Source organism: Mesoplodon mirus (genome assembly GCF_964341445.2).
Source record: "Mesoplodon mirus genome assembly, chromosome: 15".
Lineage (NCBI taxonomy): Eukaryota > Metazoa > Chordata > Mammalia > Artiodactyla > Ziphiidae > Mesoplodon > Mesoplodon mirus.
In genome coordinates this window covers 74667470-74689235 of record NC_138991.1, presented here as the reverse complement: position 1 = coordinate 74689235, position 21766 = coordinate 74667470, and the positions used below count along the sequence as shown (strand labels likewise).

Here is a 21766-nt window from a genome sequence, read left to right as displayed (position 1 = left end):
GGTAACATAAAGCCATAGATAAAGTGAGAACTGAAAAGATATCATGGCATAGCTCTCTTTCACACTATAAAAGCTCATCTTAATGCGTATCTCCCTTCTTTGTTGATAGTCTTTGCCTATTTTGATGTTTCCTTATGGTAATTTAGTACATGATTTAGTGATGGGGCTTGGGAAATCATCGATGTGGCCAACTCCTCTGGTATGTAAAGGGTCACTCTTCGGCTATTCAACACTCATGTCTTCTGTTGATAAAGGCAGCCTAAAGGTAAGCACTGAGTCTTAGTAGGCATCTATTAGTCTGAAAGTAGCTGCAATTCTCTATATTGGAAAAGGTAGGGGTAATGGCAGTATTCCCTTGGCTTTGTTTGGCAGACAAATTTGCTTCCATTTTCTTAGCACCTAAGGCATACACCTACCCGCATCTTCATCCTCTGTCTTAATGATCAAGTATCGCTGCTCCCATCAAAGACCACGTCCTCACATCACCATGATCCCACTCACATCCAGGAATTCATTTATCACTCCAGATTCATTCATCCTAAAAATAATACTCCCTGGACTCCTCGGGTTCCCTTTAGCCACCAGCTCCCCTTTATAGCAAAACTGCCCCAAAGTGTAATGTCTCCTCACTCACATCTGTCTGCTACAGGGGTCCCAACCTCCACACTGAGACTCCTTTTTTCAAGGTCACCAATGACTCCTCGGCCAATGACTCTTGCATCTTCTTACTCAATCACTCAATAGTATTAAAAAAATCAACCACTTTGCCAGGGGATAGCAGGTGGGGGAAGTGAGATGTTGATCAAAGGGTACAAACTTCCAGTTATAAAAGGAATAAGTTCCGGGGCTCTCACGTACAGCATGGTGACTACAGTTAGGAAGACTGTATTGTATATTCAAAAGGTGCTAAGAGAGCAGATCTCAAATGTTCTCAGTGCGTGTGCACGCACACACACACACACATCACTACCCCACACACAAAGGTAATTATGTGGGGCTACACTGCTCCGTTTCTTTAAACTTTTTAGTGGCTTCACATTTCACTTAAATTAACATTTGAGTTTCTCACCATGCCCCCCATCACATCCTTCATCCTCCAGTTCCCACCTGCCTGTCTAATCTCATCTTGTTTCACTCGACCTCTCACTCAACCCACTCTGTTCACCCTGCCTTTGTTGTTGCTACTGCTGTGGTCCCTCTCTGGGCAAAGCAACACCTCTATTCTTGTGCATGGCCTGTTCCTCTTTATCCTTTGGGTTCTCATTTCCTCGTTTTATTTTCTCCGCCTCTTTTTTTTCCATCTGAGCACTCACCCTTAGTTTTGTAATAGCACCTATCACAAATTGTAATCATATAAATTTACTTGTTTGTTGTCTGTTTCCCACCCCCTTCCAATAAACTCCCATCAGCCTATCAGCTCCATGAGAGCAGAAGCCAAGTGTGTTTTGACCCTTCTGGGTTGTTATGGTCTAGAAAGTGCCTGGCACATAGTGGGTACACAGTTACTATTTTTTTGGCTGAATGGTTGGATGGATGGAAACATTTTTAGGCTTATTCTACATTAAGAGGGATATGAGATATCAACGAGTAGGACTGGTTTTCTAATGAGGGCTTGCTGGGGTGATCGGGGTCATTTTCCTGATGATTTGAATAGGTTAACCTTTGCTGCTGGGGTGCTGTTGTTTTCTCCCAGCTCACCTATAATAATGCAATAAATAAAAACATCTGAAGGACATGGGCCAAAGAGGTAGGGGTCAACACTGTGCACGACTAATGAGTCACTTAAATGTCCTTTCTAACTTAGTATTGTGCATGCCTCGAGTTCGGTATTGATTGTGGTCACCCAATTGAGAAGGGGAATTACAGGCTACTTATTCTTGTGGCTCTCACATTTCTGAAATGCTATAACTAACAGCTGCTACCTCTTGTAAGTCATGAAAGCAAAGGGAACCAAGAGTCTGACCTTCTTAACACTATTGGCAATAGCTTCCTTGTGACCCAAGTCGTCTGCAGAAAGTTCATTTCCATATTTGTATTCAGGGTGAGCTTCTTCCTCTTGCTCAGCTGTGTGAAAGACAAAAGGAAAATCCATGAAGCCAACTTACCACCAAGGGGTCAAGCCTCCTCCATAATCTTGGGTAAAATATAAGCACTTTTAGAGAGAAAGGAAGCTAAACGAAAATGGGAACATTTAAATAAGCAATTATTTTTCAAATAAAACTCTCACTAAACTCTTATCTACTCAAGGTCAAGGAACATATCTTGTTACTTCTCCTGCATCTAGCATGACTTTTTAAATTGAATATAGCTGATTTATATTGTGTTAGTTTCAGGTGTATAGCAAAGTGATTCATTATATATATATTTTTTTTTCTGATTATTTTCCATTATAGGTTATTACAAGATATCAAATATTGTTCTTGTGTTACACAGTAAATCATTGTTAGAATGGTTTTTACATGATTGATGCTTAATTCTTAAGTGAATGATTACTTCCATTCCAGTATACTAACCTTAAAAATTAAAGCCTCAAACACCTCAGGAAGATCTATGACTCATAACAGGGTATTTTGATCCTCTATGACACCCAGAGGAAAGAAAAAAAATACAAGAGAAGGAAAGTACATTTGATAATTCTGAAAAAGAGTCAAAAATGTCCACTTGAATTTTATGGGCATAATGACTTATGGCCGGGAGTGGTGTGATGTAAAAAAGATAGAGCTTGGAAGGACTTACTGCTCCCGTAAATCATTTGCCAAATCTGGCTGCAGTTTAAAAGACTCTGAAATCATTCCTTGGGCTCATGGTGGGAAGGGAGCAGGAAGTGGGTGCTAAGTCAAGCTGGTGATCCAGGAGCCTGGCCTGGCTATATAGGGAGACACAGATGCCATCACCCGGCCCACCAGTCCAGGAAATTACAAGAACCCTGGTAACCACCCAAGGCTGTAGGTGGAAATAGGATTGCCCGTTGGAAAATTAGGCACATGCTGGTATGAGATCTGTATTCCCATGATGTCCATCCTGCAGGGGCTCCCAGGAATTTGCCTAAAAACTAGCCAGGATCAGGAGACACCCACAGGCCACAGGACAAGGCCAACACAAATCCACACTGTCACTATACTGGGCCTGAGGGACCTTTACTATTAAAAAAAAAAAAGTGAAAATATTTCTGAGGGAGGTGAACAGACCCATAAGAATTAGACATTGTTTTAAGTATGTTTAAAAGGTGGAAAGGAGAATTCAAGAACAGGAGTAAATGAAAAACTTTCACCGATTCTAAGGTGCATTTTTCCCCGCATTGTAATATATCTAATATGGCAATGTATCCTTTAATTGATGGCATTTTACGATTCACTTGGAAGCAGTTTTCTTTCTTAGTCAATAAAATAGTAGTGCCTTTCAACTGACAGTGTCTTAGATTCAGAATTTTAGATTGCTTTTTGCAAAGTGCTATTCCAGGGAAGGGATAAAGGTAAGGGAAACGAGTCAGATACCCTCCTCTTCTGGAACTGATATTCTGATGAGGGGGTATTCTGGAGGCAGATGATTTTTTTTTTTTTTAAGTAGGTCATATAGGCCTTGGGCAAGAAAAAAGGATTTGAGAAGCTGAAAGAGGTCTTAAAAGAATCTAGTCCAGTGTCTTCATTTAAAGGAAATAGATTCACAGATATGATTTGACTTGTCTGAGGTCACAGAGTTAGAATATGAACCTAGATTTCTCAGGCTTCTTAGCCCAATGCTCTTAATGTGACACTGGGTTTTCGTGACCTACAGTCTGTAACCAAGATTTTGAAACCTCCCACCATCGCTACTGAATTTCAATTTTATATCTAGTCTAACCTGCTTAGCCAGATATAAACTACTTGAATTTCCAGGGGTATACCCCATAGAAGGGGAGAGACTTAGTAACTGTTTTAAAAGGGTTGTATGACTAAAGGTTAGCATCTCCTGAATGTGTATGTATGCATAGACACACCCACAACCACACACAATGTTGCTATTCCCCACTGTCTGAATCTACATCCAGCCTAATGACTGGGCATACACTTCCACTGACTGAGAGCCTTTTCTATTTTCTACAGCCTCCAGTCAGGGCTGCCCTCTTTAACTATGCTTGGTTTCCTCTTGCCTGCTGTGTTGAAGTATTTAAATGAGAGACTAGTCATTCAGGTATAGTAGGATCATACTGTGATAGCAGGGTAATTACAGCCAACTGGCTGACCAGAGCTGAAGTCAAGTATGACTGAGGAAACGTGAGACTCACATATGTAACTGGTATAGCAGCAACCTCTATGGCCTTAGAGAGAAATTCAGGTGCATATGAAACCATATATTTCTGTTAGAATCATCAAAATTTTATCTCAAACATTTTGGAATAATATGGGAATCCTTAGAGGCAAATTTATTTTGTATATAGGAATAATTAGCATTTGCATAAACGTTGGGAAAGTACCCTTAAGGACAGTAAGTGGAATTCTGCTGGCCCCCCATTTTAGATTAATGTGTGTGTGTTCAGGAAACTTCACATTTTTGACTCACATCATTTATATTTTTTCTCCTTTTTATAAAGAAAAATATTTTTACCAATGATTTTGCATATTTATGTTCTCTTTATATTCCTATATATTAGAAAGACAATATTGTAAGGTACAGAAGGTCTTGATCCTGGACTCAAGGCAATTCTGGGATTGAATCTTAGTGGCATTGCTCACAAGCTGTGGGATTGCATGTAACATACGTTACCACTCTAAGCTTCAGTTTCCTCATCTGAAAAATTAGTATAATAATACTTATTTCTTTGGCTGAATAAAGATTAGATGAGGAATCGATGTAAAGTACCTAATCCACAGTTGGTACAAAAATCGTAGTTATTATTATTATGATTTTTCTTAATGTATTCAATTATTCTTCAGTTTGTTTTACTGGATTAGAGTATCTAGTAACACCTTACATGTGTTTGATTATCATCTATGAAACTTAAGTTAAGGGACAGTTTTTATATAATATTCAGACTTTCAAATTTTAGAAGTATTTTATTGATCTTTTGAAATACTGGGTTGGCCAAATTTCCATAGGATGTTATGGAAAAACCTGAACGAACTTCTTGGCCAACTCAGTATAGTCCTTTCAAGATTTTATTCTTAAATCTTGTTTGGGTTTATTATTTGCAAAAAAATGTGAAATAATAAAATAAGCAATGTGGCAGACTGTATTTTCCAAAGACAGCTTTAATAATATCAGCTTCCCACTGATTCTTCTACAATGTGATCTTGCCTCTCACTCACCCCCTGGAATGTGGGTGGGCCCTAACTAAGACTGCTTGGATGAATAAAATATAGAGGAAGTGATGATGTGCCAGTTCCAAGCACAGCTCTTAAACAGTTTAGCAGCTTCTGTTTTCTGCCTGTTGGAGCATTGGCTCTCAGGACGCTCTGTCAAGGAGCTTGGCCACCATGCTGTGAAAAGCCCAAGCCACTTGGGGAGGCCACATGGGGGTGTTTGTGTCAACTGAGCTCCCAAAAGCCAGCCAGCATCAACCATCAGCCACCAGTGAGCCATCTCAAGACAGCCAACCCAGGGGAACCTTCAGATGACTCTAGCCCCCGACGTCATCTGCCGGCAACCGTATGAGAAACCAAAGGGAGAGCCCTCAACCTGAGCCCAGGTGACCCACAGAACTAGGAGAGATAATAATAAAGTGTTTTGGGGTGGTTTGTTACACAGTAATAGATAACCACAACAGGCATTGATTAAATACTGCCAGGTATCTCTGACCTCCCAGACCCTCCCTGACGTATAAAACATATGGAAGTAAGTCATGTTCCCAGGCAACATAAATCATTCATAAAGTCTCTTCCATAGTCAGGAGTCTTTATTAAGGGGTTGTGAATATGATTGGTTGATTCTCACAGCTTTTAGGTTTTTACCTATAATGTCAAACTTTCCTAAAATCTACTCTTCTATTTCAGATGTTTATATGAAAAACAGAGTTTCTACAAGTGTTTCTAAATTACTTAGCCCCAAGGCACTATCTAAATTCAAGGCACTAACCAATAGACACTCAATGCATGTCCAAACTATTCTGTTAATCAACTCTCATGTCATTTTGTTAATCAATTCTCATGATATATAATGAACAAATAATTTTATAAAAACATTCCAAACCTTTCAAATGACCCATGTAAAACCAAAGATTATGGTTGTGGTTATATGGCCAAAGTAAAAATAGAAGCTAATAACAAATATTAAAATATTTTGAGCAAGGCTGCCTTTGCAAAATTTACCTACCTGTGAATATAGATATAGATATAGGCAATTCTGGTGAGCTGGTTATTTGAAGGAATTTGAACTTGAAACTTTAATTCTGGCTTTGAGATTCTAGTTCACTATAAGTGCACACAAACCAAGCATTTACTGAGGGTCTCTATCCAGGTTCCTTCCCTTTTAACTCGCCTTACTGTTGTCATCAGTAACAGCACTGATGTTCAGGTTTTGTTTACGGGAGAGAACTGCAGAAATGTTCTTTTTATTCCAAGCCCGGCCTTCTACAGCAAGTGCTTCAAGGATTCTCTGGCTGTGAGTTTCTGCTGAATAGCTGAATGCACAGCAGGAAAGGAGATGACTAAGCTACTAAAATCTAGTGTGCAGGTAAATTCTAAGTCATATTATTTGGAAAAATACCCCAAAATACCAAAAGATTAAGGTTGGCACATGTACCTGACTATTAGGAATTAGAATGTTGTGTTATATAAAAGGGTCCACTGAGACAAATTCATGTATTTCTTATTTTAAAAAGTATTTTTTTGTGATGTGTAAATTTAAAAAATCCAACTCACCACTTTCTATTTCCTCTTCATTGTCATCCTCTAAGATGTTCACTGGAGCAGCGGATTCTCCTGCTTCCATCATACTTTTCAAAGCTTCAAGCTGTTCTGTTATTAAAAGTAAACAAGAAGGAGATGGAGATGGTGTTGGATCACTTATAAAATAGGCTTGAAGATCAACATGGAGAAGGAAATGAAAAGGGAAGGAAAACCTATTGTCGAGGCTCCTGAGGCTCATCCACTGCCACTGTCTCCCCAGTCCTGGTGGCCTTGAGTCCTTAAGGCAAGTACAACAACCCTATTATCTATACACACTGAGCCACTATTGGAACGTGAGGGAAATGCCTCATATCCTGGTCACCAGGTTGAGAAGTCACAGCTCAGTCCCTGTGAAGGATTTGAAGCTTGATAACAAAAGCCCAGAATTTGGAGCATCTGGCACAGAGCAAGGTTTATGGACTGTTATGGTGAAGTGACAGAATAGAGACTGAAAAAGCTTCAAGAAAAAATATTTTTCTTTTATTAGTTATGAACACATATAAAAGACGCCTAACAGCCACCATTAAGAACATTGTTGGGGGGCTTCCCTGGTGGCGCCATGGTTAAGAATCCGCCTGCCGGGCCTCCCTGGTGGCGCAGTGGTTGAGAGTCCGCCTGCCGATGCAGGGGATACGGGTTCGTGCCCCGGTCTGGGAGGATCCCATATGCCGCGGAGCGGCTGGGCCCGTGAGCCATGGCCGCTGGGCCTGCGCATCCGGAGCCTGTGCTCCGCAACGGGAGAGGCCACAACAGTGAGAGGCCCGCATACCGCAAAAAACAAACAAACAAACAAAAAAAAGAATCCGCCTGCCGATGCAGGGGACACGGGTTTGAGTCCTGGTCTGGGAAGATCCCACATGCTGTGGAGCAGCTAGGCCTATGCGCCACAACTACTGAGCCCACGTGCTGCAACTACTGAAGCCCATGCACCTAGAGCCTGTGCTCCTCAACAAGAGAAGCCACCACAATGAGAAGCCCACGCACTGCAATGAAGAATAGCCCCTGCTCGCCGCAACTAGAGAAAGCCCAAGCGTAACACCGAAGACCCAATGCAGCCAAAAAAAAAAGAATATCGCTGGGAAACAGGCACTCTTCATATATTATAGTGAGGGTATAAGCTGGTACAACTTTTCTGAAAGTCAGTATAACAAGATACATATGATATAAAATGTGTACATGCTCTGGCCAGCCAACTCTAATTGTACCAAGGAGAAGGCTGCATAAATGTACAAAATGAACAGCCAAACATGTTTACCATTGTTGTTTTCATAGCAATGAAAATCCATCAACTTGGATCTGTTTAAATTACACTATATGCCACATAACAAATTCTGTAGAGTGTTTCATACACTAGAATCAAAAAAAAATTCTACATAAGAATTAAAATTAGTATGTAGATTTATATCCTACTGGATATGAGTATACTTCATTGGTTGAATTAAAAATGACTAAAACTCAGTATATTTAACATCTCAGTTCTGTTAAAAATGCGTGTATATGTACGTGTGTACATGTGTCTCTAATACGTGTATATGTGTGTAAAATACATAATTTAGTGCTATTTTATTATATTTTTCTTTGCTGTTTTCATTTTCCTATAGCATTATTGCTTTTGCAATAAAAATAAACTGGAGCTAAAATAGTTAAAATTTTTTAATTTAGAATAACCAAGGGGAAATCCACAATGCAATCATACCAATATTTGATGCTATTCATTTACTGAACTAAGAGATTTGTTGGAAGAAAATATTTTCAAAGGAAACCCAGTAGGGGCAATGTCTAGATAAAATCATTTCCCCCCACCCCCCGACCACACACACATTCACACTCGTGTATTAACTAGGATCCCTAGATATGTATATATCACAGGGAAAAGTGCAAAGGGAAGCTTTTAAAGGAGGCTTCAGAGTGTATAAAATGATAAAGTGCTAGTTCCTTATATCTTGACAAATTCTAAAATGCTTCTTTTGCTTTCTTCTCATCTCTCCTTGGGACTCCTCCAAATTCTGATCTATGAATATATGAATATGTTATCCCACTGGAGGAAGGGGTTGATGTGGAACCTAAACTTGAATAAAAATGTGGCAACTTTGCTCTGCACAGTATATAGAACATCACCACTAGACCTGTTTCCTCCCCAATCCGTGGTGTTAAAGTATATTTCATTCTAGATAGCTGAATTGTCTCAACATGCAACATACATATGCTTCTGCCATAGATGAGCGTATTTGACTTACTTTTTTCAACCTCAGGTTTCAGCCGTTTATTTTTGATGAGTATTTTTCTTTTGAGGTCATTTGGGGATGGCAAAGACCTGCCTGGTTCCAGCTAGAGACAAAGAGAAAAGGCTGAATTCACGATAGGGTCGCACTTCTCCCTTCTCATTCCCAGCCCAGAATGAGCAGAAGGCCTGTGAGTTACACAACCAACACCCACTAGATGGCAGTCTGCACAGTTTTATACTTTTATTCCGCAACCCAAACTAGCCTGAGTTTTGCCTTACACTAAGACAGCAAACTTGGCATCCACAGGGTCTCTAGAGGTTTGCAGAGCTGCTCCACCTTCTCCAGGGAGTGGGGTCTGACCTACAGTGGTCTTGGGGAAAGGGGTCCAGCTCAACCCCAGACCTTGCCCCTTTTAAGTACCTGGTAATGTACAAGAGGCGATGGGGTCAGCTGGGGTCAGAGGTGCCCTCCCAGGCAAAGTCAAGAGGCTCCTGAGCCCCCCACCACCACCCCGCCAAGTGTTGGGCTGTGCAGTAAGCTGGTCTGCTCAGTAGGGTGATCCATTTTCAATGCTTGGGATTGTGGCTTTGTGGGTTCAATAAGAGAATTAAGAAGGAAGTGGTCCTAATTATTGAAATCTAAACTCTACTATGGTTTCATTGGCTTGGATTAATGTCTGCAAAGGGGATGTTCCTTTATTCGATTACTTATGATCCACAGAACTGTGTTATATCCAGTCATCCATTTCCCATCCCCCCACCATCCATCTGTATACCCACCTACCCTTCCACGTGTCCACTCATTTTCCAGACTAATTTTTATACTATTTGTACACGCAAGGCACTGTGCCTTCCTATGTCAGTCCTGACTCAAATGAAACTCTCTGCCGAAATTCTGCTCCTTTGGGGAAGCCTGCTGTAACCAGTCCACTCCCAGTGATCTCTTCTGCACCTGGATATTGGCAATAAATATTCACCACACTAAAGGCCATCTGTTTTAGTTAAGGTTTTACATTTGTATCCTGTGCCCTCCTTCCAGGACTGAAAGTTCTGTAGTTCAGATCTTAATCTCATTTATATTGCCTGTACTTCCCATAACCTCTCATGTATGTGCACATCACAGAGAATGCAGAGATCTTTCCGTAAAAGCCAGCACCTTAGTCTAACAAAGAAAATAAAACAAACAAAGGGCCTAGGTAAAAAATAAAATAAAATAAAATAAAGCAGGGATGTTCCTTAGTTTAGGTTCCCTTAGAATCAGTCTGAGACAAAGAGGAAAGTACCAGTAATTTATCTGGGGGGCAGCTCCAGGGAACTCCAGCAGAGGAGTAAGAAAGTGAGGAAAAGAAGACAGGCAGCCAATGAAGGGTGTGCTATCAGGCAAGTTGTCACTGTGGATGGGAGCATGATCCTGCTGGGGAACTTGGGGGGACAGTGGGGACCATGGGCCTGGAGTCATCCCGCCTGAGGAATGAGGAAACACAGGGCGGGGGGTGGTAATTCTCTGGTACTTCTGGCCTGACTTTCCTGTGTGGGCAGAGCTCCAGGGACCAGAGCATCCCCCCAAGCGGCAGCTGCAGGTGCTAGCAGTGGAGATCAGGCCGGTGTGCAGGGAAGCAGGAAGAACTGCCAGGATGTGGATGGGGCCCCTGCAGCCAAAGCTTCAGCAAGCTGCAAATATCCTCTTATATTTTTTTCAGTTCCCAAAGATGTACTTCTGCAAAACTCACTGTTAAACTACCTGATGTGTTCCCAGGTAGCACAGAACACCTTCCCCCTTTAGTCATGGTGATGATCTATTGCTGCTTCGGGCTACCGTGTTTGGGCCTATCAGCGGCTTGTCAACAGTGGGGCAAAATATTTCACTACTGTAGAGTGTTTCATACTTTCTTTCACTCCAGTAGCTTTCTTGTTACTCCCAACATCTTGTGAGAGTGGATCTTAACCAGGTGGGGGTTATGGATCCTGGTAAAAATCTGATGGACTCTCTGAAATGACTGTATACAAAACAGCAAACTGTATGCAATTAGAATGAATTCACAGACCCCACAAAGCCTATCTATGGGGAACAGGTTAAAAATTCTTTGTTTGATGAAGGAATTAGTAGGTGTAAAAATGAAGCTCAAAAACATGCGTATAACATTGCCCAAGAGTCTATTTTGGACTTAGGAGCTTGAACTTCCGGCTTCTGTGACTTGATCCAGGGAACTTCCCATAGCAACAGGCTCTCATGGGTGCTGAACCCTGGCTGCACATTTGATTTACCTGGAGAGCATTTAAAAAACACCACGATCTGGCTGAACTTGAATCAAGTTCACAGTCTCTGAGTGGGACTGTGGCAGAGGTATGTTTCACGGTTCCCCCAGGTGATTCTAACCTGTCACTGAACTTGAGAATGATCACCAACTCTAGACTCCTGGCCAGTGCGCGCTTTGTGAAATTTTAGGACAGAGGTCTCAGAAGCCATAAAGACCCCCATGATCTTCTGAATTAAACTGAGCCAGATGTTTACTTTGTGCCTCTCTCTACACACCCCTCTGAAGCACAGTGGAAGCTTCCCATACCAACAAATTGAAATACACATGAAAGTCTTTAACATTAGTCCTCCAGAACTACTTGACCCTTCAGAAATGAATTTCAAAACAAATCAATTCATGTTAGAAATGTGGTTTGCTAAAAATACATACTGGATGTGATTCAAGTGCTTGTTTCAACAGGAGATCTCCAAATAGATCTTCACAATATTTGGACATCTTGTACTGTTGATATTTGCTAGAGGGAAAGAACCAACATTTGTAAATTCAAACATCCATTAACTGTCCAGAATAAGAATAAGAAACATCCATTCCTAGCGATTAACAACTCCCGCTCTGCAAAATGTTTGATTGTCCTCTTGATGCTAATGGGTTAACCGGTGTAGTTTAAAAAGAAGTCGAGGGGCCTCCCTGGTGGCGCAGTAGTTGAGAGTCCGCCTGCCGATGCAGGGGATATGGGTTCGTGCCCCGGTCCGGGAGGATCCCATATGCCGCGGAGCGGCTGGGCCCGTGAGCCATGGCCGCTGAGCCTGCGCGTCCGGAGCCTGTGCTCCGCAACGGGAGAGGCCACAACAGTGACAGACCCGCATACCGCAAAAAAAAAAAAAAAAAAAAAAAAAAAGAAGTCGATTCTGCCCCCAAACTAAGAGTTGGTAAGCAGAGTAAAAAGTGTCTTTCTAGTTCATCAAGTCTGACTACAAACGTACTGCCAAGTCTTCCAACTCAACGGAACATTGAGCAAGGTGTCCTGCTCTCTGAACTTTTGTTTAGAGGAAGCATTTCTAAAACACATTAACATGACTTTTTTTTTTTTCTTTTTTGGAAGTGTTGAGAGGTAGTGGTTTGAGTTGCTTCTCTATTTTTTTTCCTCATAAGACTATGTGTACTTACCACTTCACAAAAGAAACTATTCGGTTATTCAAAAAGCTGTAGAGCAGGGGTGGGGAATGGGGATTAGGAAACAACACTTAGAGACTTGGAGTAGAATGAATCATACCTGCAGTGATTTTCAAAGGAGAGAATTACAGGATATTCAGATGTGACAAATGCAGTTTCCTTGATGGCTTGAATAACATCCTTTAAAGATAAAGAGTGTTAATGAGAGAGGAGAGAAAAAAAAAATTAAGGTACCTGAAACCATTTGGAGACGATTAATTTGAGCTTTTCAGAAAGACTGTTTTGGCAATTAAGACCTGCAGAACCCATTTACTGCTACAGACTGAGTCCCCTGTGGTTAGACCCAGGCACAGTTCATGGTTAATGACACTTTTTTTTCAAAGCTACTTTTACTTCTCCAAAATTAGGGTGCTAGTAACTGACAAGACATTTCACCTAAATGGCAGTGCAGTTCCTGGCTCGATAATCTGCCAAGATGGGTTCAGAGCTCACCTTTCTCACTGAGGAGCAGGTGAGCTTTCTGCACAGAGATTTTCACAGCAGACCCCTTTCCTTCCCCTCTCGCCTCAAGGAGAAATGTGTTGGTAAAAACCTCAGGACTGTTAGAAGCTTTTATTGAGTTTCCTCTGCCTTTTGGCACCAGAGTTGGGCTACATTTCATTAATTCAATGAAGACTCCTGTGAATTGATGTGACATTTACAATATCCCTTGTTTTGTATCACCCTGGTAGTTAACCATGGGGCAAGTAGTTAACCATGGGGCAAGTCCCATCATTCTGTTAGTTGGAAAACTATTTGACAATAGCTACCTAGGGAAGTCCATTGGAAAGAATAATGGCCTAGGCTAGACAATCTTGGAGCATTTTACTGAGCATCCTTATGGCTCATGTTGTCCTTTAGCTATTCTTGCTTGAAGTTTCTTCTCAGGCAAAAATGCCTTGAGTCACTTCCCAAGTGACCTTGATTATCCACTTGAGTTGACCTAGAATTACTCCTTTAGGAGAATCTTGGTTCTGCCCATGGTTTCTTCTTTGCTCACCTCCAAGCTGAGAGGGAAGAACCTCCTTTTGAGCTTAAGCTTCCCTATTAGACTCCTTAATTCTATAAAAAATGATGTCAACCCTTGCTGTCAGTTTGGTGGCTATGCAAACTCATGGCTTCCCACTTGAACATACTCTTGGTACTTCTCAGGAAATGTAATCTTGAATTCATTGATGTTCAAAACTCACCAACATCTTGGCTAAGAGAAGTGATATGCATGGAGGGTCATGCGTCTAGGGTCTAGGTGTCTGTTTTTAAAAACACTCCCAGTGGGACTTCCCTGGTGGTGCAGTGGTTAAGAATCTGCCTGCCAATGCAGGAGACACAGGTTCGATCCCTGGTCCGGGAAGATCCCACATGCCACAGAGCAGCTACGTCTGTGCACCGCAACTACTGAGCCTGTGCTCTAGAGCCTGTGAGCCACAACTACTGAAGCCCACGTGCCTAGAGCTTGTGCTCCACAACAAGAGAAGCCTCTGCAATGAGAAGCCTGTGCATTGCAACAAAGAGTCGCCCCCACTCGCTGCAACTAGAGAAAGCCTGCACATAGCAATGAAGACCCAATGCAGCCAAAAATAAGTAAATAAAATAAATAAATCTATTAAAAAGAAAAACAAAGCAACCCCAGTGATTTTCCACATGTTGGCAGAGTTGAGAACCATTGATCCAGAGGCTGAAATAACTCTCCTGAGTTATACAAAACTGACAGAGGTTGAAATACTTGACATATTGTCCAACCACAGAATTTCATTTTTTCACTTGTCTTTTGGCAGGACGTCACTGGAGCATACTGAGGAACTTGCTAAGAAACCAACCTTCAAGTTGTACATAGAGATCACCAAAAGGCCATGACTGAAATCCTATTTGTAAAAGTGTAGATTACATTCTGTGAGGATCTTGCAGGGGGCGACTTCTATCTGGTGTCAGTACTGGGGAATAACTGTGCTTCTCTGGACTAACTACTCTGTATGTATTTTACAAATCCTGTGAATTATCATGTTTCTCTCCTTGCATTGAATTCAAAAAAGTTTGGAGCCCAATTTGTGGTATGGCTTGAAAGTTTATAGGATTTCTTGACAAGCATTCATAAAACTCTAATCTCACTATCTTACTTTCTTGCCCATATAGGCACTATTTATAATCTATTTTATTTCCTGTATTCTATTTATCTTTTTATTCCACTTTGAAAGTCCTTCAGAAAAAAATGCAAAGTAAGTACGCACAAAAATAGATAAGAAAAAAAAATAGATAAGAAAATGAAAGACTGTTTTTAAAGTAAGTGGAACAAGGGAGGTTCTGCCAGAGAAGTCTCATTATATGGCACCATCACCATTTGAAAGCAGAAAAAGTAGCATGAAGGAAGTATTAAGTGGAGAAACCATTTTTCTTGACTTTCTCTGAAAAACTGGAAGAAAGGAATATAAAGGTAAGATGCTTGAGAAGATTAATAATTTGTTTTCTCCACTATGTCTCTCTGTTTCCACAACAGTTTGGAAAAGGCAATGGTGAGGTAATTTTAAAACTTACCTTGGAACCCTTCTACACTGTGATTGGGAATGTCAATTGGTGCAGTCACTATGGAAAACAGTATGGAGGTTCCTTAAAAAGCTAAAAATAGAGCTACCATATTATCCAGCAATGCCACTCCTGGGTATATACCAGGAAAAAATTATAATTCAAAAAAATACATGCACCCCAATGTTCATAGCAGCACTATTAACAATAACCAAGACATGGAAGCAACCTAAATGTCCATCAACAGAGAAATGGATAAAGAAGATGTGGTACATATATACACAATGGAATACTACTCAGCCATAAAAAAGAATGAAATCACACCATTTTCAGCAACATGGATGGACCTAGAGATTATCATACTGAATGAAGTAGGTCAGAAAGAGCAAGACAAATACCATATGATATCACTTATATGTGGAATCTAAAATATGACACAAATGAACTTATTTACGAAACAGTTTTTCTATGTCTGTGAGTCTGTTTCTAACAGTTACCAAAGGGGAAAGGGGGTGGGGAGGGATAAATTAGGAGGTTGGAACTAGCAGATGTAAACTACTATATATAAAATAAACAACAAGGTCCTACTATATGGCACAGGGAACTATATTCAATATCCTATAATAACTATAATGCAAAAGAATATGAAAAAGAATATGTATATATATATATATGTATAACTGAATCACTTTGCTGTACAGCAGAAATGAATACAACATTGTAAATCAACTATATTTCAATAAAAAAAAAACACTTACCTTAAAAAGGATATCTGTGCACATTGCTTTTCCATGAGTTATTATTGGTTCTTGGTCCTCGCCTTTTCCATCCCAACAGTCAAGTTCAACACATCTAGGAACATTGTGATTTACCAATATTGAACTTTTACAATAAAATAGTGTGTGTACAAATGAAAAGACATCAGAATAAGTTGTTTTCTATAGAAGTAGAAAATGGAATGAGGGAAGTAACATGATTATTTTTTGGAGGATGCAGGTTAAAATCGCACCAGGTTGGTGTCATCAAAAAGGGACTGTTGGAGATTAAGAGTGACAAGAGATGTAACAAGCAGTGGGGTTCTGGATGAAATCCTAGTTGTGACAAAGCTGTAATAAAGGACAATTTGGGGAAAACTGGGAAAATTTAGATATGGGCTGGGTTTTAGAGGATGTTAAAGAATACTGTAAAAATTTTGTAGGTGGGATGATGTTACGTTGGCCATAAATTAAAATGTTCTCATTGTTTAAGTGACTCATATTTAAGTATTCAGAAACAGATGTAGTGATGTAGTTAAAGTCTTTTAACGTATTTCCATACACACAGAAAATAGTGAGTTGAAAAATTAAGCATTTGTCATCGACAATCAAGAAAACAATCATAATGTAACTACATTTCTTATTTTTCACTTTCAGCATTTTCACCACATTTTAAACCTCAAATATTTTCCAATTTCTGCAAAATTAAAACCATTTAAAATAATCTTTATGGTCTGAGAATGAAATTTTAGAACTTTGAACATTAAGTAAAGCTAAATTTGCAAGTGCCTAGGACCAACAGGAAACTTAGCATGACTTCTTAAAATATGATATTTTTTTGGTAATGTTGGGGGAATATTTTAAATTTACAGTAAAAAAAAACATCTTTTGACCCATAGGAGGACTCTAGACCTTTCTGGAACAGATACCAATTTTCCTTTCTCAAGGTTAAATGGCCATTGTAATCCATTAAAGAGAAAGACAAATGTCCTTTTCACTCTGAATGCTACTTCCTATTTTTTAGAGAAAACTAAATTCAATTGAAGAACATCAAATCCAAAGAAGAAACAGTGTCTTGAGTTTCTGACCTGCAACCAGCCAGGAGGACCTGTCTGTACATTTCTACTGAAGACTTCCCACCAAACTGTCTGCCAGTGAGATAGGTGTTGTGGGAAGAGCTGATGAAGTAGTGAGCCAGAGGGTGGTCCATTTCTTGGTAAAGCTCTAGGCGATCTAGGAAGACTGGGGCATTTTCATCTGACATCAGGTATCTGCAAAATCCATCACTTGATATTTGGCCTGGGGGGAAAAGGAATATCATGGTAGACTTATGGCTCTGAAGATACACATCTCATGTTTTATTCATGACATTTGAGGCAACTTAAACAGGAGGAGTAAAAACTTCTTCATAGTCTCTTTCCCAAGAACCTTCGTCTTTCAGAACTTGAACGAAGTACCCACGTTGCATAAGTAACCTAATGCTTTCCACAAACAGGAAGCATCTGCTTTCACATCCATGATGGCAAAACACTCAGTTCCCTAGGTTCAAAAGTGCAGCACCAGGAGCCAGACTGGAGAAGGGATGAGTGGCCTCTCTGGATTCAAATAATTCCATTTTCCTATTTCATCTAAAAAATAGGATATGGGACCAGTGAGATGAGTATTCAGTGGTCATTGAAACGTGATCCCAAGAGCCACCACTCATCATCTCAGTCACACCTTTGTGACATGGGACAGGGCCGGTGTCAATATTTGTGCGTCTTCTCTTACCCTGTCAACCATCAACAGCTTCAGCTTCTTGCATTTACTTAAGCATTTCGAAGTTACAAGCTGGTTTCAAGTTTACAGAAAAGTACAGATAATAGGATAAACAGCCATGGGTCTACACCACAGCCTTGTTAGATCTTAACCTTTTCTTTTATTTGCCTTACTTTTTTTTGTTGTTTGTTTGTTTGTTTGTTTGCGGTACACGGGCCTCTCACTGTTGTGGCCTCTCCCGTTGCGGAGCACAGGCTCCGGATGCGCAGGCTCAGGACACGCAGGCCCAGCGGCCATGGCTCACGGGCCCAGCCACTCTGCGGCATGTGGGATCTTCCCGGACCGGGGTACGAACCCATGTCCCCTGCATCGGCAGGCAGACTCTCTACCACTGCACACCCAGGGAAGCCCTTGTTTTAAATTTTTTAAAGAAATGCATAATTACAGATGCCCATGAAGCACCCTGTGTGCCCCACCTCAACTCCATTCAATTCCATCTTTTTATTCCTAAGTAGACAGCCAATAATCTAGTTTTTGTGTTTAACATTCCCAAAGTGGTTCTGTAACTTTATATGCATTTATCCAACAAATAGGTAGTTTTGACTATTTTAAAATTTATATAAAAGTTACCCCATTATTTGCATTTGCAGCTTGCCATTTTTCCTGTTTTCTTGTGACTTATCTAGTTAATAGAAGTAGCTCTTGTTCATTTATATTTCACTGAGTAATGTATATTAGAAGTATGCAGTGTGTAGAGTGTAAAGTAGTCCATATGTGAATATACCACAATTCATTATCCATCATTCTGCTGATGGATATTTAGCTCATTTCTATTTATAACTAAACAAACTGCAGTAAAAATTGGTGTGTCTATCTCCTTGTACACATACATTTATACTTTCCCAGGCACTGTGATAGATGCAGGATAGAAGAAACAGACAAGCCCTACCTTCATGAAACTCATATATTATGGGTGAGAGAACAAATAAATTAACAAATAAATATAATGTTATGAAAATGCTAGAAGGAAACAGAAAGCAGGGTATGAAAGCAATCAAGAATGACCAGGATGCTGTGTTTGCTACGTGGCCAGCAAAAGCCCTTCTGACAAGGTCACATTCATGCATGGGGAGCAAGCCCCATGCACCCCTAGGGCTGCCCCATCCTAGACAGAAAGATCAGCAAGTGCAGAGACCCTGTGATGGAAGGGAAAGTAGCTAGAAATGAGGAATCCAAAGGCTACATTGGTTGGACTTTAGTCTTCACTAAGTACTTTGGATCTTATTCTGAGTGTGCTGGGAAGTCTTTGGAGCATTTTGAAGAGTGGAAGAACATGATTAGATTTGATTTTAAAAAAGTTTACTCTGGCTGCTGTGTAGTATATAAATCGTAGGGCATTGAGGAAAGGAGAAGACTAGTTAGAAATCAGCTGGCCTCATCTAGGGAGAAATGATGTAGGATCCAATAGTCCAGTAAGTGTGGAGACGGTGAGAAGTGATTTATTTTCAGGATAGATCTTGCAGGTTTTGTTGATGGATCAGATGTGATGTGAAAGAATAAACAAGTCAAGGATGATTCCAAGAAGTTTGGCATGAAAAGCTGGGTGAGTCATGGTACCATTTTCTAGGCTGGGAAAGGGACAGGTCTGTGGATGGGGACAATCAAAGCATATTTATTTATTTATTTGTTTGTTTGTTTGTTTGTTTGTTTGTTTGAAATGCCCACTCAGCATCCAAATGGAGAGGTCTACTATACAGGTCTGTAGTTTAAGAGACAGATTAGGAGTGGAGAGTTTAATCTGAAAGTCATGTGTGTATAGAAGAAACTTAAAGCCATTGGCTTGGATGAGCTCATTCAAGGAGTGAGGATAGAAGGAGCAGAGATCTGAGGACTGAGCAGGGTCACTCTGACACCAGACTCGGGAAAGACATGGGACATTCTCTAGGGTACATACTTGGAGGTAAAGAGGTTGGGCTGTAAGAGAGGCATATTTTCCACTTTATTATTGACAAAATATTCATCAAGGTGGTTGTTTGTACCCATTTACACACTCAGCATAGTTGATAAGAATGCCTTTGGCACCACATTCTCACCCATACTCGATAATGACAGACTTTAACATTTCTGTCATATATGAAATGGTGAAGCTATGCTTTTTAGATGTGTCAGTGGTAATTTCATAGACTTTTAGGACCTGGGAAGACCTTATACATAATAAGACACACCTCTATCATAACATTTATCACACCACCAAGGCACTACTGAGTCATAGGTCTTTCTCCTTCAGTAGATCACAACTGCCTTATTTCATTTTGAATCTCTAGCACCTAGCACAGTGCTTGGCTGTGCCTATAAGGATTGAAAGCAGGGGACAGAAATACTAGTTGAATGACTGCGTGAACCCCACCATCTTACAAGCAGGGAAACTGAGGCCTAGGAATACAGTTCTTTGCTCAAGGTCACACAGCAACAGGGAATGCAACAAAAATCACATCACCTCCCACCACTGCAAAGTACTAGATTTTCTGCCAAGCCACTCCTCCCTTCACTTAAATCCCATGCCTTGTCGACTTAATTATGAGACTCAGGATATTGATAAAGAGGTAAGTAATGAAGCAGTCTTGCTGAAAATAGATATTTGAGACCCTAGCAGAAAAGTGTAAATGTATGACTATAACCAAGGGAAAACTCTGTTGGTCTTGGAAAAATATCAGGGGTAAGGCCACATGGTATGTGGGCCAGTCATGCGTATAAACAGGTTCTATGTGGGTCCAGAGAATGTATACATCTTTCAGCCACACTCACTCAGGTACAAAAAAAAAAAAAAAAAAAAAAAAAGAACCTCTATTCTAAAGAGGAGAAAACTGAGGCCATGATACTCATGGGCAGATGGGACAGAAAGAACTTAACCTAGATCTCCCTTCACTCTCCACTGAGACATAAGGCCAGAGGCTCCCGGTCAGGTATCTCCTGGCACTCCCTGGACATACTGTATTAGCATCATCACTCCCATCCTTTGCAGGTGTTTCTCATGGCTATAGAACCAATCTTAACTTTCTTCTCCATACCTTTCCTTTGTTAAATGTTGGAATGAACAACACATTGTTTCCAAAGTTTCACTGAAAGCGGCAAATGCTCAAAAACCCCAACAATTTGCTAAATTGATTCCTATTTAATTTCATGTCAGTTGCATTTATCTTCCATACCAGAGGTCAAATGATGAGTAAAAAGACTCCTTAAATTGTGTATTAAATTTAGTTAGCTTGCAAAACTAAAGGGAGAAGAAGAAGAAGGTGTCAATTTTGATAGCAAATGCCATTGCTTTCATAGATGACAAACAGAGACTATAATTGGCATTTTTACATTTTAAGCACTATGCAATACTAAAGATAAGAAAGTACGTGGGGGAAATATCACTATAGTTTAATAATAAATTTATCATTACACTTCAGGCAGCACAAACAAATTTTGGTGTAAGGTAAAATTTATACTTAGAGCAAGGAAAAAAAAATAATCAGTCAGTTATCAATCCTTGCCTCTAGAGAGCTCCAAAGCATTTAAAGATACCTTTAACTAAAAATTCAAGGACTTTAAAAGTTGCATATGTCCTTGATTTTTTTAAACAAAGAAAAATTCTCTCTTTTTTCACTTTTCTTACCTTTTTTCTTCAAGTCTTCATCAGGCTCATACATCTCAATGATCTGCATTGCCCTTTTAGCATCATAAAATGGGAATAAAATTTCATTCAATCGAGGATCTCGTTGATGCTATGATGAGAAAATAACTCCATTTAGGCTGACATTCACCCTTGGGCCAGTACACATCACTAAATTATGTAATTTCTAATATAAGATATATCTAGAATATCATGTTTACAGTTACAAAGAGAAGATTTCACTTTTTTCCTTTCTTCCTAAAATAGACTTCAGAAACGTCCAAATTTGGTAGTAGTTTGTTTGTTCCCCTCACTGAACTGAAGAGGGAGAAAATAGAAGATACTTTCTTTCTTCAAAAGTTGACGGACAGAGAAAACGGTATGGCATTGCCATACCACAGGCAAGACATTTGGCATAAGTGCTTCTAAAAAGTGAGATCAAAAATCTTAAACAAAAAAAAAAGGATAAACAAAAGCAAAACTCCAAAAAAATCCCAAATATATAACATACCCATTTAAATGCC

At 40.1% G+C, this 21766-nt stretch overlaps 1 protein-coding gene across 1 annotated transcript in view; it reads right to left on the bottom strand.

The window, feature by feature from the left end:
* PLCB4 (phospholipase C beta 4) overlaps positions 1–21766 on the bottom strand; it is a 432769-nt gene that overhangs the window by 76891 nt on the left and 334112 nt on the right. The window contains exons 13-20 of the mRNA XM_082644421.1: positions 21246–21354; positions 16918–17128; positions 15833–15926; positions 12619–12698; positions 11775–11859; positions 9101–9191; positions 6837–6932; positions 1964–2064 (exon numbers count right to left, since the gene is read on the bottom strand). Coding sequence (XP_082500547.1) covers positions 1964–2064; positions 6837–6932; positions 9101–9191; positions 11775–11859; positions 12619–12698; positions 15833–15926; positions 16918–17128; positions 21246–21354 — 867 coding nt within the window. The remainder of the gene's footprint in view (positions 1–1963; positions 2065–6836; positions 6933–9100; positions 9192–11774; positions 11860–12618; positions 12699–15832; positions 15927–16917; positions 17129–21245; positions 21355–21766) is intronic.